Genomic DNA, 20070 nt, shown 5'->3' on the forward strand with positions numbered 1-20070 from the left:
ATATTTATTCATGTTTTCCTGAAATTTATCAATGTAAAGATTTATTAAGATGAACTACATGTCTCATCAAGGGGATAAGAAAAGTCAAACAGAAGTATTTGCATCTGTATGACAAGAGCAGCACTACTAAATCAGGTCACTTCTGCAATAGTGAAAAGAAATTATTAAATTATTTTACACTTTTTTCACCCCTGTTTTTTTTCTTTCTTTTTTTTTTCTGTACAGCTTTTAAAAGACTTCCCAGATGAGCTGCGTTCAGACATCACCATGCACTTAAACAAGGAGATTTTGCAGCTCTCCCTTTTTGAGTGTGCCAGTCGTGGTTGCCTAAGGTCTCTATCTCTGCACATCAAAACCTCCTTCTGTGCTCCTGGGGAATACCTTCTCCGTCAGGGAGATGCCCTGCAAGCGATCTACTTTGTGTGCTCAGGTTCCATGGAAGTCCTGAAGGACAGTACGGTGCTGGCAATTCTCGGTATGTTCACAGTCATAGGTTCAAAGAGAAGGAATGGTCCCCCAGTGCAGGAGGACTTTCACTACTAATGGATGGCTTAATGTGTCCCAGCAGTTTGATGAGAATGAGTTTGTTTCGTTTTAAGCTAGTAGTCCTATTCTATGGACATAATTTTTTCTTCTTTTTAGTTTAAACTTTCTTACTTTTTGATCTAAGGGGCTTTCAATTGATAGATTGTTAGCTGTGCAATATATCACTTGTATCCTGATTTTTTATTATTCTCTCTCCTTTTCACATAAAAAGAACATCTTTTGACACCAATTGCTACTTTCAGCTTAATTTCATGATGGTATTGACAACTCAGAGAATATTGGTCATCATTTCCCAAATCTTTCATGAAAATTAGTGGCCAGGCCATGCTCCCAGTAATGCTGCCAAATGAAAGAAAGCAATATGAACTTACTGCCATTCGTTGGCATATGTGTGAGAACACCCCTTGCAGTAAAGCCATGTAGTAAAAAAACAAGTATTGTTGACTTGGCTCCCCAGAGCTACTTCATGCTAACTGATTCTGGCTGCAGTCATTGGAGTATATTAAAACAGTGAAAGGCCAAAAGTTCATTTCTGATAAATTTTGTTTAGTTGTTGCTGCAAGATGATTGTTTTGACTTACTGAGGTTTAAGCATCTCTGTCTGTACATTTCTGTGATTTGCCTCAATCTAATGCCTACTAAATATATTCCCATTATCTTCAGCTAAAGGATGATTAAATTTGTCTGAGTTAGGGTTTATAAATACAACATTATTCTTTGAAAGTAAGAATTATTTTATTATGATTTTAATATCTCTTCAATGTCTTCTTTCTAATAACTTTTAATATTCTTATAAAACAGAGCTAAAAGAGCATTTCTTTTTTTGCTTTCCTTCCTGTTTTGTGGGATTGCACTAGGCTGTTGATAAAGGAAGCTTCTGGTCTTCTGTAACCAAATTTCCTTTCTTTTACTACCATGCATTTGATTGGTCTTTTTTTTTAATATAAATGTATTACAGGTCCTATTTGTTTCAGTACTTTTTAATTCTGATAGATTGGCAGTCCAAATCACTCATCAGTCATTTGTTATCAGTAGAGTTTTAGAATCTCTTGATTTCACTGGATCATATAAATCAAAGTTATAAAATATGCTTTAGAAAAAACCTATAAGCTTAAAGCCAGCTTATAGTCAAGAGCTACCTCCACTGGAACTATAATTTCATTAATGATTCCATCTTCAGGCACTTCTGAAAATGTTAATGAAAGCATCATTATGTAATGGTGACAATCAAAACAAGAAGAGAGAGATTAGTGGATTTCTGAGAGAAGTTAATGAACTTGTAATGCAAAAAATGTAAATATAACACAGTGAAATAATGTTTCATTACAGTGAATGGGAGCTTCATCATTTAAACTCAATTAACACCAGCTGAAGGTGAATGCACCAAAAATGTAGGTTCCTATGAGAAACTGGCTTACTTATGTCATGTAAATCTAAGAGAGGAGTTTTTCCCCTGACAATGCTGGGTTACTTACAGTTTCCAGAATATTTTATAACTCTGTCCTGATTTTAATTCTAGTGGATTAGTTTTTGTTTACTGAACCATTCTCACTAACAAGCAGTACAGCAACAATTCAATGAAGTGCTCTCGTTAAATATATGTTTGGTTCCTCTTGAGACTATGGCTTTGCAGCTAATAATGATGGTTAGGATATATTTTATAGGAAAATGTGTTTTAATGTCAGTTATGTACAATTTGAACATATATCTTTGATTTGTTAAAAGTATTAGCCTTAAGTTTTTTTAAAAATATCCATAATGAGGATATTTGTGACTTTGACTGCATGTCCCAGCTATATTAACAAACAGATGTGCCTGCAGAAACATTTATATATAGGCTTGTTCTCCAATTAAAAGAAAAAAAAAGGAAAAAGAATAAAAAATAGCTACTAAAAACAACTGAAATGATTCTGTTATATAGCAAATGTTGGCATTCAAGGTACAATCATTTCAACACTTCATTAATTCTTCATGAAACTTCAGGTTACTATGTACAGACTTTGCTACATTATTTTTATTTGGAAAAGAAATATACATTAACATTACCAAATCAGTTGTAGTGTCTTTCACGCTGACCTTATTTCATCAAACACTATAGCTACAATAAAAAAATCTAATATTTTTTCAAAACATTTGTGTATTATTGATACTAATACTGTTCATACGTCTAAAATATTTCTAAATAGGATGTTTAAAGACCAGTTTTGTTATATTTCAAATATTTCTTCACTTTTCCATATTAACAGCCAGCAATAAATAAACATTCCCACACCTCTGCTTAATATAATCAAAGAAATCTAAGTAATTGTTTATATTTACAGCAAAATCAAAAAGTGTCTTACTGTTTAATTTTACATTATACTTAATTTTGTCAGCAATGTATTGTGTGATGAGCAACGGCAAATGTTATTGCCACCTATCAAGTTTCCCTTACCCAGACTGACCTAAGCCCATATCAGTTCTTTTTTATACTAATTGAGATCCCAAATTAGCATTAATGCATATATATTCGTAGCATAAAAGAAAATCCCTCCTTATGCTGGGGTTATGATAAGATCTTTAAGGAAAGTTGTTCAAACTCCATTTAAATAGAAAATATGGTATTTTAAGATACTAAAAAAGTGATCAAGTATAAAAATTCCCTATTTTAGAAGCTTCAGGGATACTTGACTGCTTAATTTAACTTATCCTCCAAACTCACTATTTCCTGTGGAATATATAATTGGAATCACATTCTGGGTGGATTTTCAGACTTGACAGTCTTAACTTATTAATCACAGAATAATGTAAGATTAGAAGGGGCTTTTGGAATATACCCAATGTAAACCTGGTTAAAATAGGGCCAATTTCGCTCAGTTTCCTCAGAGCCAGGTCCAGACAAGTTTTGAACATCTCCAGAGATGCTAGCAATTCCACAGCTTCTCTGGGTAACCTGTTCCACTGTTTGACCAGCCTCATTATGACTGTCATCACCTGATTTATAGTGAGAATTTCATTTGTTATGACCTGTGCCCAATACATCTTTTTGCCCTGTGCACCCCAGGGAGGAGTTTAACCCTGTTTTCTCTACACTTTCCTCTTAGGCTGTTGAAGACAACATCCTTCCTTTGCCTTCAACAATTCCCACTTTTTTCAGCGTTTCCTTGTACACAATTTTCTTTAATCCCTGATCACACTAGAAGACTCTTCTATACTCACTCTAATATGTCAATATTCTGTCTTGTACTGGGAAGCCCACAACTAGACACAGTGCCACAGATGTGGCATAAGTGACACAGGGAGGGAAAGAGTCACTTGCTAGGACTTGCTGACCACACAATTGCTAATGCTGCACAGGAGTTTCTTGGACTTCTTTGTCACGATGGTCAGTTCCCAGTCCACACTAATGCAGGGAGGTTTTTCATCCCAAGCAGAGGACTTGGTATTTGGTTTTGTTGAATTTCATGATCTTTCTATCAGCTGTTTTATCTTTCATTGGGTCCCCCTAAACAGCAACTTTGTCTATCTGCATATCAGCCACTCCTCATAATTTGGTATTGCTCATAACTTTTTAAAAATGCACTCCAACACACTGTCCAGGTCTTAAACAAAGACCATCTGTGTTAACCTTTGGGGAAGACCTCTGGTCCAAGGATTGAACTGGGGAAATTTTACCTCTGGTCAAATGTGTATGGAATCTTTTCATTACAAAATTTTTGTACTCTTCAATACATGGTGAGTTGTAGTTTTTAATACATCCAGTATTATAAGGCAGTCTTGCTCATAATTGAAAATACAATGGCTCAGGAATGTTTTCTTCTTTTTTTTTTCTTGATAGATATGCTGTTGAGCTAGAAATCTATTTATAGCCTATACAACTATGAGACATCATGAAATATAGCTGTGAATGTTTGGCAATCCAAATTCCAAGTAAAAGGGTAATTTGAATCATGATCTACACTTACTTGTGTCATTGCTAAAATGCTGTCTTAACACTTCCCTGTTTTAATACACACAAACACACACACAATCCCCACAAGAGCTATTTTGAAAACCAGAATTGCACCTGCTATTAATTACTAGTGTAAACTTCATTTTATATGTATTTACTTTATTGCTCCCTTAAATCAGCTAGTTACCTGTCTGGAAATTGGGTTTTGTACCTCCATTTAATTGCATATAAGATTGCATCTGAAAAATAATATGTATTAGTCTAAGATCCTTTAGAATGTTATTAATTAAAAATGCAGTAGTAACAATGGGATTTCAGGTTTAGGAATTATGTTAAACAGATTATGATTCAAAAAAAGAAGTGAAGAATTTTTGCTTTGAAGATAATTATTTTTGTGTTCTCTTTTAGGTAAAGGAGATTTAATTGGAGCAAACCTCTCCATTAGGGATCAAGTTATTAAAACAAATGCAGATGTTAAAGCTCTTACATACTGTGACCTCCAGTGTATTATCCTCAAAGGTCTCTTTGAAGTGCTTGACCTTTACCCGGAGTATGCTCACAAGTTTGTTGAAGACATACAGCATGATCTCACATACAATCTAAGAGAAGGCCACGAAAGTGATGTAAGTGTCTTTAAAGGTCTCTGTAGTTATTTTTTCCTTAAGATGGTTCTCATACTTTAGTAATTTCTTATAATTTTGACACAGTAAAGGACTAATACACAGAATTTTTTTATAAGGATTGCTCATTCCATTCGTTTGATAATTCAGACATTATCTACATAAATTGTTTATCAATGGGGCAGATCATAAATATTGAAAAAGTTCTCTGCTTCTCATTTTTTTCCATAGAAAACTTCATCCATGATAGAACATTCTTAATATTTTTTTCATTTTTTACTTATATGAAAAATCATCCATAGTTGAATAAGCTATGTGTCCAAAACAAAGTATTTAACTTTAATTTTTCTAGAAGCCCATGTGCCAGCCTAATGAACATTCATTTCATACATCATTGATTATCACTTAGTACTTAAGAATGTCCTCACACACACTGAAAATTAGAAACAGTTGTTTCTCATATACTGCAATTAAGATTTGTTTTTCCATTTAAATGAGTACTTTGGAAAAAGACTGAAACCAAACCAACAAACAAAAACCCAACAAGAAATTCTGGATAAAGCACTCCTGAAAGGGTTCAGTAAAGACTTACTGAAGTACTTTCACTGTTATTATATAGAAAATATATGTATTCAGATTTTAATAGTGAAAAGCTTTGATGACATCTCTCTTTTCTGACTTGATCATACGAATGCATGAAGACAGTTATAGCTAATCTTTCGGTTGGTGTTTAATAGTTCAGCTATTTGTATTGTACTTCTGCTTACACACAGAGAAAAGTAACATTGAAGGAACGTGAAAGCTCACTAGGCTACTATCAAGAGAGGGGACAAAGGTAATATCAAGCAAGAGTGCACCCAAGTCTTTTTCAGTTCAAAAATGCAATGAATTTGATATATGGTCTGATTTTTCTACATAAATTTCTTACTAGGTGTACTTTGGTGCAAGTGTTTCCACAGCAATGCTATTAAACCATAGCAGCAGAAAGAAGTCCATATATAAATGCAAACTTCTGGAGAGGAAAAGAATCAGGACATCTCATTTGTTTGTCTCTTGAAATGTCTCCAAACTTCCTGCTGCTGAAGAGAGCAGCTGAGAGTACACATCTGTTCTGAGAGCTTGGTGATTAGTTTGTATAACCAACACATTTCCCTTGGGGAGGAATGCTTATTCTGAAAAGGAGTATAACTCCATTTAAAGATATAGTTTGAAGCTGACTGTATTCCCCTCTACAATTTTGTCATGGAACTTGGTGGATCCCCACAGTTTATTACTTCATGCTTTTATGTGTGATGGCAAATCTGGGGATCACCAACTCAGTTGTATTCAGCTTTTATAAATTCAGGGATAACACTTCCCAGTTAGTGAGCTGGGTGATGCACAGACTCTCTGCTGAAAGCAAGCTGACAGCAGCCTTGAAGTTGTCAGTAGCAAGTATGCCTGGTCAACCACTCACTCTGCTTCATATGGAAAACACCTGTCTCCAGTAATATAATTTGCAAGCAGAAATCTGGTGTTATCTGGTGGTTTGCTCTCAGAGAAAAGGAAGAAGAAGGCTTTCAGATGTGCAGTTTGTGGGTATGTTATTATGACTTTTTCTTGGGTTTTTGTTTGGTTTTTTGTTTGTTTGTTTGTTTTTTAAATACAGCACTACTTCTTGATAATGGTACTATGGGACAGTTTGGCAGCTATGATACTATATCTTGATTCCCTTTCCCCAGTACAGGGAGAATTTACTTTTAAGATTAGCTGTGACTTTTTCAGCTTTATGGAAATTTTGCATTTCGAGAACATTTCTGTAGTTAAAGAGAATTGTTTATTCATTTGAATAAGTCTGTTTCTCATTTTCTTTTTTCTTGGATGTTTTAAATGACTGTAAATTTACAACCAAATGTGAATTTAATGCTTTCGAAAATGGATCAGTAGCAGTATTTGGGGTCAAATGAATTGCAGGATGAAATAGCGTGAGTTTGCCCACTATGACTTCTGAAGTGCCTTTCAGTCCTGACCTAAAATGTTACTGCAATTTCAGTAACATCCATCAAAAATACCTTAGGTTGTAGAGTTCTTAACAGTTTAAGCCAGCATTAAAAAACTAAGGATGAAGAATGCAGTCCTGGTGATTCATTATCCCCTTACCTCCTTTCTCATGCTCTTTGAACTGTTCATTGCACTTGAAACTGAATAACCGATTTGATCTAAATTAAAAGTATGTAGACTAAAAAGGGACAAAAGTCATCTGCAGTTTCTTGATACTGAAGTGTCAAAATTGAATACTTGGCACTAGATGACATAGCTTCTCTACCCACACAGAAACCTCTAGGAAAACATTTTAAATTTGTTGTCTTGGTTCATTTGCAAGGCTAAGAGTGTATATAATGATGTGCTCCATCTGCATTAAAATCTGAGTAAGGTGTAACTGTGGAAAAGGCTTGAGGACTTCCATAGATGTGTCACTTTTCAATCAAATAAGGAGGAAATGCATACAGATTTCCCAGTAACAAGTAGAAACTGTAGCTGCCTGTTTATAGAAGGATTGAGAGTGTTGTTTAACCAATCTTGGAAGAAAAACTCAGATTTTAAATATACGAGCCAGCAACTATTTCAGCCTCTAATGAGTAACAGATGGAGTAAGAAAGACACAAAGTCAGGGAGATGAAGTTCCAATGGTTCTTTATGATAACTCATGATAGCCATCAATTGCTAAGTGATTTATGATTATAACCATTAATTTGTATGCATTCATACTAGCAGTGCTGTTGTGCCATCATTTTATATATTCTCATCATAGGAAGATATGAATTAGGAAGACAGTCTTTATGTGGATTGTGTATATTCTGCCCTTTCCTTCTTTGCTGCGTTTTGCTCAATAAACCCATAACTGTTTTTGTAAATGTTTTCAATTATTTGAGGACTGTTAAAATAAACTAATTTGTTTGATCACTGGAGTTGTGACCTTGAAACAACTCAGCTGTTTCAATTGATTTTTCTAGGTCTGACTATGATGTCATAGTAAGGAAATAGTTTGCTAAGTGACCCAGCATTTCACAGCTGCTTCACCCCATCTATATAGTTTTGTACTAGGCATCCCAAATTGCATATGTAGCAGGCAACGAGAGAGTCTGATATTTGATTTGATAAAGCCAAGCACTTGCAAGAAGGTTCTTGAAACATATAGTACATTTATATGTTAGAAACTGGAAATTATTTTTTTTATCCACCAGTCTTGGAATATGTGTTATTTTATATATTTAGAGAGTTGTAGCAGCTATTCATAATTCTGAATTATCCTATGAAGTAAATATTTGCACAATGTCTTTGTGGACTTGCTAGCAGTTGTTTCTGATTATTTGTTGTGTCCATGCATAAGCCTCTACAGTTCAGACAACATTATAAACATTGGATAAAAACAAAACAAACACACAAAAAACCCGAAACCAAGGGCTAGTTATAGCCACACTTAACAAGAATCCTCCTTGACACCTATGCTAACCCTCAAGCTGTAATGAAGTCCCAAAGGAAGACAGGACACATGCAGGCACCATTTTGTCTCACTAAAGCTCTATCAATGTGTCATTTTCTAAAAGAAGAGATTATATTACTGAAGAGTCAAAAATCTGTGTTTGTAGACAGGACTCATAGCCAATAGGAATCTACTTTTCCTCTAAAATAAATAACCACATACATTTTAAAAAGATAAACAACCAAGTAGCAATAAAAACAATGAATCCCCCCCCCCCTTCCATCTGAAACTCTGAGATCTGGAGCATAAAACAGAGGACACAGCTTGGGAAGAAAATCATATACAAATTCTAATCTAAAATATACTGAAATTTCTGATTCATTCCAGCCAAGCATTAAGAAAGTATTTCAAAAGCATTTATATAATTCCACTTTATTTCATTTTAATTGGTTTATTTCTAGACTTTTATCTTGATTGGTCTTGCATTGCTCTTGCAGTCAGAAAATGGTTAGCAAAAGATATTTTGGATGCAAGCACAAAATTCAGATCAAATTCTGCCTATCCAGTCTGGGTTTTAGCTACTAGATTATGTATTTGTCATGCATTCATTCATACCTCTTTAGTCACGCTTTTTCTAGAAGTTCTAATATAAGTTGCCTGAATTTATGAATGCTACTTTCCAATATAGTAATAACTCGGAAGGATTTCTTTCCGTTACCTATTTATCTCTTTTGAATCAGCAATAAAAATAGAGTGACATTTCTGATTTTTTTAATGCACCTTTCATCATAATAAATAGTATTTTGTTTTAAAGAGGCAAAGATGTTATCCTATTTGCTATTCTATAGATACTAAGGAAAAAAATAAATTGGGTTTTTTTTTAATAGTTACTTTTAATCTTGGCAAGTGTTGTAAGACAAGAAAACCTGATAGAAACTTCAGTTGCATAATTGCCTATTGACTTGTTTAACTTTCAAAGCAAAAGAAATCCAACCATTTCCTATTTCTTGGGTATTATCTATGAGTTTATAGTAAAACCTGAGTACCGAAAAAGTAAACTTCCAAACAAGCTCTTACTATACTGCTATACTTAGTCACAATTTCCCTACCCCAGCCCAGATCACAGCACATCCTGTACCCTGCAGGACAATCACAGGTTGTAAAATATTTTTCACAATAGATAATTTCCATAGAACATTCTCCAAATAATTCCAATCAGCTTTTTGATAGTGAAGATTGTTTGGCCACATTACCTGGCAGCTGTGTAGAAGACGACGTGATTTACCTCAAAAAAGTTAAAGTCCTACTTTAACATTTAGAGTGGGGGTTGACAACTTTGAGGAAAACTTGTCACTTTTAAAGAAGCATACATGCAGTTAAGCACCTATCTTTGTCAACAGCTTGTCTGGCAGAAGATTAGGTACTATTATTGTAGCTGTAACTCACTGGTGTGTATTTTCCATGGCACAACAGGTATAAATTCTGCAGAATAAGTGAAAAATCAAATGCAATTCTTGTGTTTCTATATAAGAATTCTTATAGCAAGTAGAATATAGAAGTGAGTAAATCACCTACAGCAACAGGAGTCTAGTACTTTATCTGCATGATTATTCTGGGGAAAAAGCCCACATAAAATATTTTTAAAACTGTGAACAAACTGTTATGATCTTTATCTTTAATCCATGTTCACGTGGTTCCTGTTGCTCTAGTTGTTCTGTTAGAAGCCCTAAGGGACTGATGGCTGAGCATCTACTGCTTTCTGTCTGATAGACACCATATTTTCATTTCTCTTTTATACCTCTTGATATGAGAAGGAATCTGCAAAACTTCTCAGTGATTATAGTATAGGAACTAAGGTGCTTCTCAAACTGTCAAAAACTAAATTAATTTTAAAACTGTGAGCATATAATTAACTATGAGACGTGACTCCTGATGTGTTCAGTGGAGCAGGTCTCTTACCTGCCTCTGTGCATGGACTATTCTCCAATTAATGCTTCTGTGAACTATGGCTCAGGGCTTTCACATTTGACATGTTACTCAGATTTTTCATTTATGCTTCTCAGACTATCTGGAATGACTTTTCCTTCTTCTCTCTGCCTCTCCCTCTTCCCCCTTCCCAAGATAAATTACCCTATTGCTGAACAAGGCAAGACTCACACAATGTCACTTACACAGCTCATCTTCTGTACTCCTGTTGAAAAAGTTATGCAGCTGAGCCCTGGGGGGAAAAAAAGAAAAAAAGGAGAAAAAAAAAAAGAGAGAGACAGGCAACAGAGCAGTTAATTCACCTGTTTTACACTTAATTTCTGACTTTAAATGGATAAGAAGTAGTTTTGGAATTAACTTTGTCCTCCAGCTCTCTGTAAGAAATTTCATAGGTCTCATACCTGTAGTATTCACAATAGTAAGTAGCTTTTAGTGGATCTTTGACTATTTAAAGTGGATGCTGGGTTCAGACAGTAGAATCTGCTTCTTCCCTTCTTCCCTGTGCAGTGCTACAGTCAGTCCTTTGTCTACTCCTTCAGCCTGGCAATTACCTGCTTCACTTAGTGTGGGAGCAGGGCTGACTGGGAGCTACAGTGCAAGTGAAGTTTGACTCCTTTCTGTAGTCAGGTAGCTCATAAAGCTTGTTTACTAGCAGTCATTGGTGAGCATGATGTGTGGTGCCTCTGAGCCATCACTTCACCCAGTCCCCCTCAAAATAATCATCTCACTATCATGTTTCTAATATACCCTTCAATACAGTACACTGCTGAGAAATAAAGCAACAAGGAAACATGTAATTCAAAAAGGATAGACTGATGCCTTTTCTCTTGCAGGCTTGGTGACCTTCTCATTTTCTGTTGCTAGTATGTTAACCTGAAGAATTATTTTTTCTGCTGATCTCCTGTTTCGTTTCTGTAGCCTTCAGTCATTCTAATATTCTTTGAAAATAACAACACACAGACACCTCTACTGTCTGAACTTGACTCTTTAATAGTTTATGCTTCGAATTTGTGGTAATTTTTCAGTTAGGAGATTCATCCCACCTCAACTTATTGGTGCAAATATGTAATCTTTTCCATTAATATTTTTATTCATTGGTTCTTGTATTTTAGTAAGTCTTTTCCATTTTACACCTAAAATAAATAGATAATTGACTGTAAGGGTGACTCAGACAATGTATGGAAAAGGACATAGAGGAGGAGAGGAATATAACCTGTTTATTTCTGTCTGGGAATAGGTTACATTTATGTGTCCCATCCCCAATTTCTTACTTTTTTAGTATTGTGAATGAGTTAAGAGACAGGAATTATGAGTAGTAATTATATATTATTTATTAAAAGATTTTGACAAGTGGACCTTAGCACTTTCTTGCCAAACACAAACAACTTGCATTGTAACTAGACTTAACGTGTTTAAATAAGTGACAAAATTTTACTTCGCATTTTAACTTTTGAGTCCTTTTGAACACTCTCAATTCTCATTCATTTCACTTCCTGGGATTATTACATTCTGCAACAGATTATAAAGCTTAACCAGAGGGTTACATGTTGTAAAAAAATCCAGGCTAGCAAAGCAGCTTATTGATGTTTTTAGACTTTTGTATGAGGAGGGTATAAAACACTATGTCAAATAGAATTTTAGACAGGAAAAGCTTCTGGCTTTTAGAGAATATTGCCTTTAAATCTAATCATATTTCTATTTTAATTACACAGGCATTGTAGACAATACCTTTATTCTAGTATGTCTCAATGTGCTTTAGAAAACCTGGTAATGTAATATTTAGAATATTAATATCATCTTTGTCTCTACATTGAAAAAATTGAAAAAATATAAAAACTCAATAGTTCTTAACATTAACATTATGTAATTTTAGAGAGTGTATTGATTTTTAATTTTTTATTTTCTTAATTTCTTTTATTTTTCATTTATATAACAGCAACTTGTTAGTGGCCTTGAATTTAGAAGCATTCTTACAGTAACATGTCCTTTTATTGTTCTGTGTGAAATGAAACTAATTTATGAATGAAAGGATGATGCATATGATAATTTCTGCTACAAAAACAGTAATTCTGAAGGCAGAGGCTGCATTGATATGTAATGTGTATGTCAGACTGGCTTGTATGATAAAGTTCCTATATCACTTGCAGAGTCATTTCAATTTTATTGAGCTGGTAGCATTTTTAATATACCACTTATATATCACTTTTTCAATGCTGTGCTAAATAACATGATTGTAGTAATAAATACAGTATACAGAGTATATACATGTATGCTGTACATACAGTACAGTCCTGCATAGATAGCAAGTGTTCAGAGAGAGATTTCATTGCTAATCACACTATATTCACTGTTCATTTCTTCAGCAAAATTGATATTGAATTACTCTGACTGTGTTTGGCTTTGTATTATGGTACTTAAATTCAAGCAACATTTTTCACTTAATGAGTGTCCATATTGTCAGAGGTTCTAATCTATGCATAATTTCTTGAGTAACAAAGGTGTGAAGAGTTCCAAAAAGCTACACACTCAGTTTTTCTCTATTATGTGTACATAAACCACACAAATTGCTTTCAAGGGGAAGGAAATTACAATGCCTTTTTACTTAGAAAGTTACCAGAAAGATACCAGACTTCTGCTGGTATGCTCACATACCAGGACATGGCTTCTTGCCCTGAGGTGAAATCATGTGAATCATTTTCACAGTTACTGTCTTCCCCAAAGTTTTAATCCTGAGTACATCTAGAGCCTACCTGAGCGATCAATTTTCCTTCTAGGAGAATTGACCTGGGATTTCTCTACTGACCAAGTTGCCAATCAAAACAGTCATTATTTACAGGAAATGTTTCAGAGTCAAAGAAACAATGCACACAGTCCCCAATTTTAAAATAAGACAGAGATTACATCTGTCCCTGCCTTCTTCTTTGGAAGGTTTCCCCTGAAACACAGTCAAAGTTGGACTTTCTTGGAAATTCTCTATGGATAGGTTGTTGTCCTCAGTAAGGCACTCACGCCATTGATTTACCCTCTGAGTGCTATGAAAACAGCTGGCCAACACTGGTGAATAGGCAATTGGCAGTAATAAAATCAACAGGGAGAATATTTTTCAAGATCCTCTTTTCTTTGTCCTCTTTCTTTTTAAAAGCCTCTCTGAAGTTAGATATACATATTTACATTAAAAAGTAGTATGAAGTTTCATTAAAGATAAAGCTAAAAATGCAAACTTAAAATGCAACTCTTCCACAGTATCTACAGCCTGAAGTTGAGTCTAATTGGATATCAATCCACGGGGCCAACCCTGCAAATATTTATGAGTCTGTGTGAAATCTTAGACCTACATGAAGCAGATGAGTTTTATTGCTTTGAAAGCTGTTAGCATTCATTGTACTTTCCATTATGTAAATCTTTACTTGTCTGTAATCAAACTGTAGGAGTATTAAAAAACTTTCTCCACTGTATTTTTTTGTCTGCAGTAATCTGCAAGCTTTTTCAAACACAGAACTTGTCAGACAGTATAGTCAGTGCCAGTTCATTGTCTATTTTAACAATTCCTCCTTTTTTCTCCTTTTGATCTTATTGATGGCGTTTTTTCCCCCCAATTCTTATTGGCACAATTTTATTATGAAAGATGTATTTTCTGAGCAGTCTGGCACCCTAATTTCTTCTCCTGTTTTGGAGCTGGGTAGAGGGAGGTAAGAACACAGAAGTAAAAATGCTAAATTATACCATCCACATTTCCCATTAATTTGATTCTTAGTGTGGTGCAAGTGACAGAGAGATTAGCTGGAGTTCTTTTTCTGTGGCACCTTTTTAACATGAGATGCAATACATCCAGTATTAATGAAACTCTTGAAGTATATATTTTTTTAAAATGCTAATGAATGCTGTAAAGTTAACATTCAGGCTTTAAAGAAATATATGAAAACTAAAATTTTAATACTAAATATAAAAGCTCACGTGAAAAATTTGAAACCAAGAAAGAATTCATTTGAAAAAAAAAAAAAAAACAAAACCAAACCTATCAAAAACCAACCACAACCGGACAGTTAAACAACACTTATACCAATTTCACAAGTTAAAATAACAGAAGATTAAAGAGCTCACAGCAATTCACAGTTATTGTGAACTAGGACAAAATACTGGTAACAGATCTGCTGTTCAACTTTTACTGTTAATTCAATATACTCTACCATACGAAGGATCAGAAAATGCTGAAAGCATCTGCTTCCACAAAATCCTTTTTCTTTATCTGTCCATAAAACATGAAAAAGAGAATAACCCCAAAACAATATAGGAACAAGCCAATGAAGTATAGAAACTCCTAAAAAAAAAAAACAGATAAGAAGAAAAAAAATTGCTCAGTAAATATAGATACAAAACAATTACATCTAACCTAAATGAAGGATTGAGTCCTTTGTGATTTAGAGGATTTGTGATATTTCATTGAAAAATTTCCTAATTATGGAAAACTGAGGTCTGAACACACGTGAGGCATTAAGCTTTTCAGCAGCACAGTAATCCCTTGTTATGTACTTGTATCTTTTCCATTACCATGCAGTAAATTTGCAAAGAATAGAACATATGGCATGGGTTCTTGGCTTTGTTCCCCATGTTGCCAATGCTCCTAAATGTTTTTTTCCGTTTCCAAATGCTGGATAAGAACATTAGTACTCTAGTTTGATTTCAAATCCTTTCCTGATAATGTATTTTATCCTTTTGACCCCTCAGATTCATGTATTTTAGTATCTAAGATTATAGGCAAATCAGTGAAACTATGTTTCTATTTTTATTCCCACCTTTCATGAAGGCAACAAGAATCAGCCCAGCAAAAGCTGATAACATTCTACTGAGCCCCAAAATGCAAATTTAAAATGGAATTTTTGAGACTGCAGGGAGAGACAGAGGGAATTTGCTGGAGGAAGTTTATAAGCAAAATCCTTGAGAATTCTCTCTGGTGACGTATTCGTTTCTTTTACCAGCTTTCAACTACTAAGCCATATAGCCCAGGCCCCTTTCTTACGTATGAGAGATAGGGTATTTGGAGTTATATGCAATAAATATGGTTACAGTGCCTTATTATAAGAGCAGTTACAACACTCTTTGCCATGAGTTCTGTGCTATGAAAAGGATAGTTTATAGGTCCAGAGTTTACCCAAAAATACCAATTTATCCAGACAGAAAGTGCCCCCAGTGTGTTAAGGGGCTGGATTGGGGAAATGGGAGGAGGAAGTCTGATAAGTAGTTTCTCGTATCACATGGTCCCTGTTCATACCTATCCTTCTTTTCTGCTACCTTTCCTCACTAAGACACTCTTTCCCTTCCCTGCAAAGAGCAACCTGCCTTTAAAAATTCCTTTTCCTTTTCCTTGGTAAGGTTACAAGGCAAGAAAGTACTGCCACTAAACCCATTTCCTCTGCAGCCAGCTTCTCCCTGCTGCAGTGCCCAGGGAGGGTGACACAGAGCAGAGATAAATGTGTGGCTGCAGGTGCTGCACGAGAGCAGTGCAGAGGTCCCCCAGCAAGGGCACAGGGCCACCAGCGATCACAGAGCTTAAAACCCATATAATGATTTCTTTGTCTCTGTTTTCAAGATGTACAGTCAGGACTAACACATGTACTCAGGAGGGAAAAAACCGTCAAAACAAAAAGTGAGGAGAAATGTTCAGCCACATTATAAACTACAAACAGCAAGTCACTTTTAAAGTCTTCAGCAGGCAAATTTGTACTTTCTGAAATCTTTTTCATGAGGCTCCTAATGTTTGGGATTAGCCTGGGGTTTTAATTAAGGCTGCTATTTAACATTCATACTGCACCTGTGCCTAGAAACCAAGTAAACTGATGCCTCAAAATTCTGGGCACCATTTTAAACTAATGTTTTAAACATATGTGCAAAGCAGGTAATTAGTACTTCCTGATTTTGACTTATTTTAGTACATTTCCAGTTATCTCTCCTCCTGAGTCTTGAAGGAGATACTGAGTCTTCAATGGGCATGGATTACAGTGTAAACTGGATATTTCAGTATCTGACATCTTATCCTCTGCTAATATCACATAGTGCTTTAGCTAGCTCAGTAAGAACACAGCAGTTTTTATTTACATAGCCCAATTATTGCAGTTGTTCTGTTTGGCAGTTATTAGTGTTACTGCTACATTTATTGATGCACCTGCTACTGACTTGGCTGGTTGTAGAGTAGGATTTCTGCTTCTGAAAACTTAAATATTCCATATTTGTATATTATATCACTACTAGCACCCTCACTACAAATGATTTTCAAGTTAACTTGAAATACTTGTGAGGAAGAAAAAGAAAGATGTTAAATTGCATGGCCCCCAATGATTATTTTCAAATCTGTGCCTAAAATTTGAATATTTAGGTGTTTTGAAGATTCTTACCAAACAAACTTGGAAGTTCCAATGACTTCCAGAAAGGCTTAACTACTTCTACCTAAGCCTGGAGAAAAATAAACCAATTCTATGAATTTATGGGTCAAGCACTTTTTATCTTGATATGTGGAGTTAGGAAAGCTGAAAATCTTTTTATTTTTCCAAAATTCTACCTGGCAGACTAAAATATTGCTATAAATACAGCATGTAGGCCTACAGATACTTGCCTTTGGTCAAGATGTGGGCATTCAAATAAACAATAGAATTTTCATAACAGATATTATTCAGCAGTTCCACTGGATTTTATTAGAAGTTAAACTTGATATTTTTTTTATTTCTTCCCTTCTTTTGTTTTACTTTCTGTTTAATCCAAAAAAAGAAAACATTATGGTCTTTAACAGGTTGATACCTATCTCCCTTAGGACTAACTTGCTCCTACTTATTTGAGTCCCATCACTGTTTATGAAAATTCCTTAAAGAAGCTATAGGTAGTCAATCTTCATATACAGACTTGGCTGGCACAGGAGCTAAAGTTAGGTAGGGCCAAAGCAGAGCACTTGTTTCTGCATGGGATTCCATTAAACCAGCACTGAAACTTACTAAGCATGCTTTAAACATCTACATTCATTCACAGATTTGGAGTCTTGGTCTGACTTTTTATTAAAGTAAAATTTTATTTTTCATGAGCTATATTTTTAATCAAAATAGAACTTTTTTTTTCTCTCACAGCATCTGTTTGCAAGGATTATCCTCAGTTTAGTGCTATGTCACCATTTAATTTAATACAGCTGTTTTATCATGAGATTTTTTTCCTGTATCAAGATAAAGGTCTTGGTTTAGATGTTTGTATGCTATTGGAAGCCAATACTGTGCAGATGCACATATTTGCTACCTTTTTGTTTTTTCTTGTTTCAGGTAATATCAAAATTATCAAACAAGCCTACACTGTCCCAGGTATGTTGGTCACATTTTAACTACACCAAGCTTGACTTTGAAACACACTTACAGTTATGGCCAGAAAAAAGCTTTAAATGCTCCAACAGACTGCATGGTTTCAGAATGAGAATTTTAAAAGCCTACTGTGGATAGTTCTGCCACTGTCTATTTTATGAGTAACAGCTTATGATCTTTTCTGTCAGGTGCCAAACTTGGACATTCTGCTATACCAACTGCATTTTAAATACATGGTTACCTAAACCAAAGTTTTGAATATGATTAGCGCTTATTCTCTGCAGAGTATAGGTTGTATCAGTGCCGGATCCTGTAAAATTTGATCATCGTGACAGTCTTTAGATGGCTAAGACAATTGACAATGAGGGTTTTAGCTTTTATAAAGCCATGCCTTTTGTCACTGCTTTAAATTCTTACCTTTTCACATATCTCATATGGAAAGGACCTAATTCACTAAGTCTGTCAACATATACCAAGATAAAAGCGTGTACTCAGTGGCAGTGTGCTGCAGCACACAGCAAAATTAAACCTGTGCTGAAAAACATTTAGACAGATGTTAATAGGGGCTTAGAATATTTGGATAAATTGCCAAATCTGTCTTTCCACCCAGCCAATCTGACTTGGCCCTAATGTGGGAAATCTGACTATGTGGGGTCATCTGAGGTTTTCCATCTAAAGATACCAATGCCTCAGTCAAGCTTGATTAAGGGTAGCAGCCTGAAAATAAAATTAAAAGAAATTACGAAAAAAACCCCCAACACTTTCTGAAACCATGAAGTTTCATTTGGCTGAACATTTTGCTGAGATGTGTGAAGTTAGTTAATTTGATCTGAATCCTGGGTCTGCCTTAGTCCCTTCAACTACTACCAATAAATATAGTAAGTTTTACCATGGGAATAAATGGAACTATTTCTCAGTTGTGGTTTGATCCTGACATGAGGGCCATGTTGGCATATCTCAGCACTCATAATCAGTGTTACCATGAAAAAATAAAAAAATAATGCATTGATCTCTTACACTGTGCTTTAACTAGTATAGAAATTAAAGAACCCAGATCTATGTTGCCTCTAAATTTCCTTATTTCTAACATCAAGCATTCAAAATGCATTTATTTTGTAAACCAGATGCAGTTTTGCTCTTTGATGACTCAGTTCTGAAGCTGACACTATCACACCTCTAGTACATTCAGGGGACTTTCTAAAAACTTAAAAACCTGTCTACTATTCCAACAGTGCCTTGAGTTGCAACAGTTAAGGACCCAGGGAACATTCAGGCTTGAGCTGAGCTGGTGTATGTGCTATTTATACATTATAAACCATTCCATATGGGAAAGTGGTATTAATTGAATTACCAGCCTCAGGTTTTTATTCATGAACCACCAAGAGTCTGGTAGCATAACATTCAAAATAAATAATGCCTTAGTAAAACAAAATTAATTTTCTCAAGTGGGAATATGCCAAATGGCTTGTAAGAACTAGTCACGTAGTCCGTTGTGGTAACAAAACATACTGAAGCAAGTGTGCTAGCAATGTCATTAGTGACCTTTTCTAATCTGTTTGTATTTTTGTATGCACGTATAGCCATAGTTGAGGAGGGAAGCTATGGATAAATTTCAAAAAAGCTATCTCTAATGAGAAATGAAAGCTGTTCTAGGTCTGGGTTTGTTCCAGGATGAACACCAGAAGAAATTGTGTTTTGGCAACATCAGACTTTGAATTTTATACTAGTATTTATTATTTTAGACAGAGCTCAAGGGAAATGGAAATATAAAGAAAAGACTCCCTTCAATTGTGGAAGATGAAGATGAGGTAGAGGAGGGAGAAGAAGAAAACAGCACCTTTTCACCAATTGATACAAGAAGCACAAATAGCTCCCAGCAGAAGAAGACTGCAAGCAATAAAAGCTACCTAGGGAGAAACTTGAAGCAGTTGGCCTCAGGAACTGTGCCCTTTCATTCCCCCATCCGTGCTTGCAGTTCAAACCCCTCAAGAGCCAAACATGAAACAGAGCTCCATTACTACTCCAGAAGGAAAGAGAAAAACCTTAAATTACACCTTTCAGCACTGACCACCACTGGCCCACCAGATCTGAGCCCAAGGTAATAGTTATGAACTTGTTTATTTCCCTATCATGCAATCCCTCTTATAAATATCATGATTGTGACATTTTAAAAATACTTCTTTTTGTTTAATA

The 20070-nt window shown here is 35.0% G+C and overlaps 1 protein-coding gene across 1 annotated transcript in view; it reads left to right on the top strand.

Annotated features, from left to right (window-relative positions):
* KCNH8 (potassium voltage-gated channel subfamily H member 8) overlaps positions 1 to 20070 on the top strand; it is a 160092-nt gene that overhangs the window by 122782 nt on the left and 17240 nt on the right. The window contains exons 10-13 of the mRNA XM_071560150.1: positions 226 to 475; positions 4886 to 5100; positions 17842 to 17880; positions 19620 to 19975. Coding sequence (XP_071416251.1) covers positions 226 to 475; positions 4886 to 5100; positions 17842 to 17880; positions 19620 to 19975 — 860 coding nt within the window. The remainder of the gene's footprint in view (positions 1 to 225; positions 476 to 4885; positions 5101 to 17841; positions 17881 to 19619; positions 19976 to 20070) is intronic.

Source organism: Pithys albifrons, chromosome 7 (genome assembly GCF_047495875.1).
Source record: "Pithys albifrons albifrons isolate INPA30051 chromosome 7, PitAlb_v1, whole genome shotgun sequence".
NCBI lineage: Eukaryota > Metazoa > Chordata > Aves > Passeriformes > Thamnophilidae > Pithys > Pithys albifrons.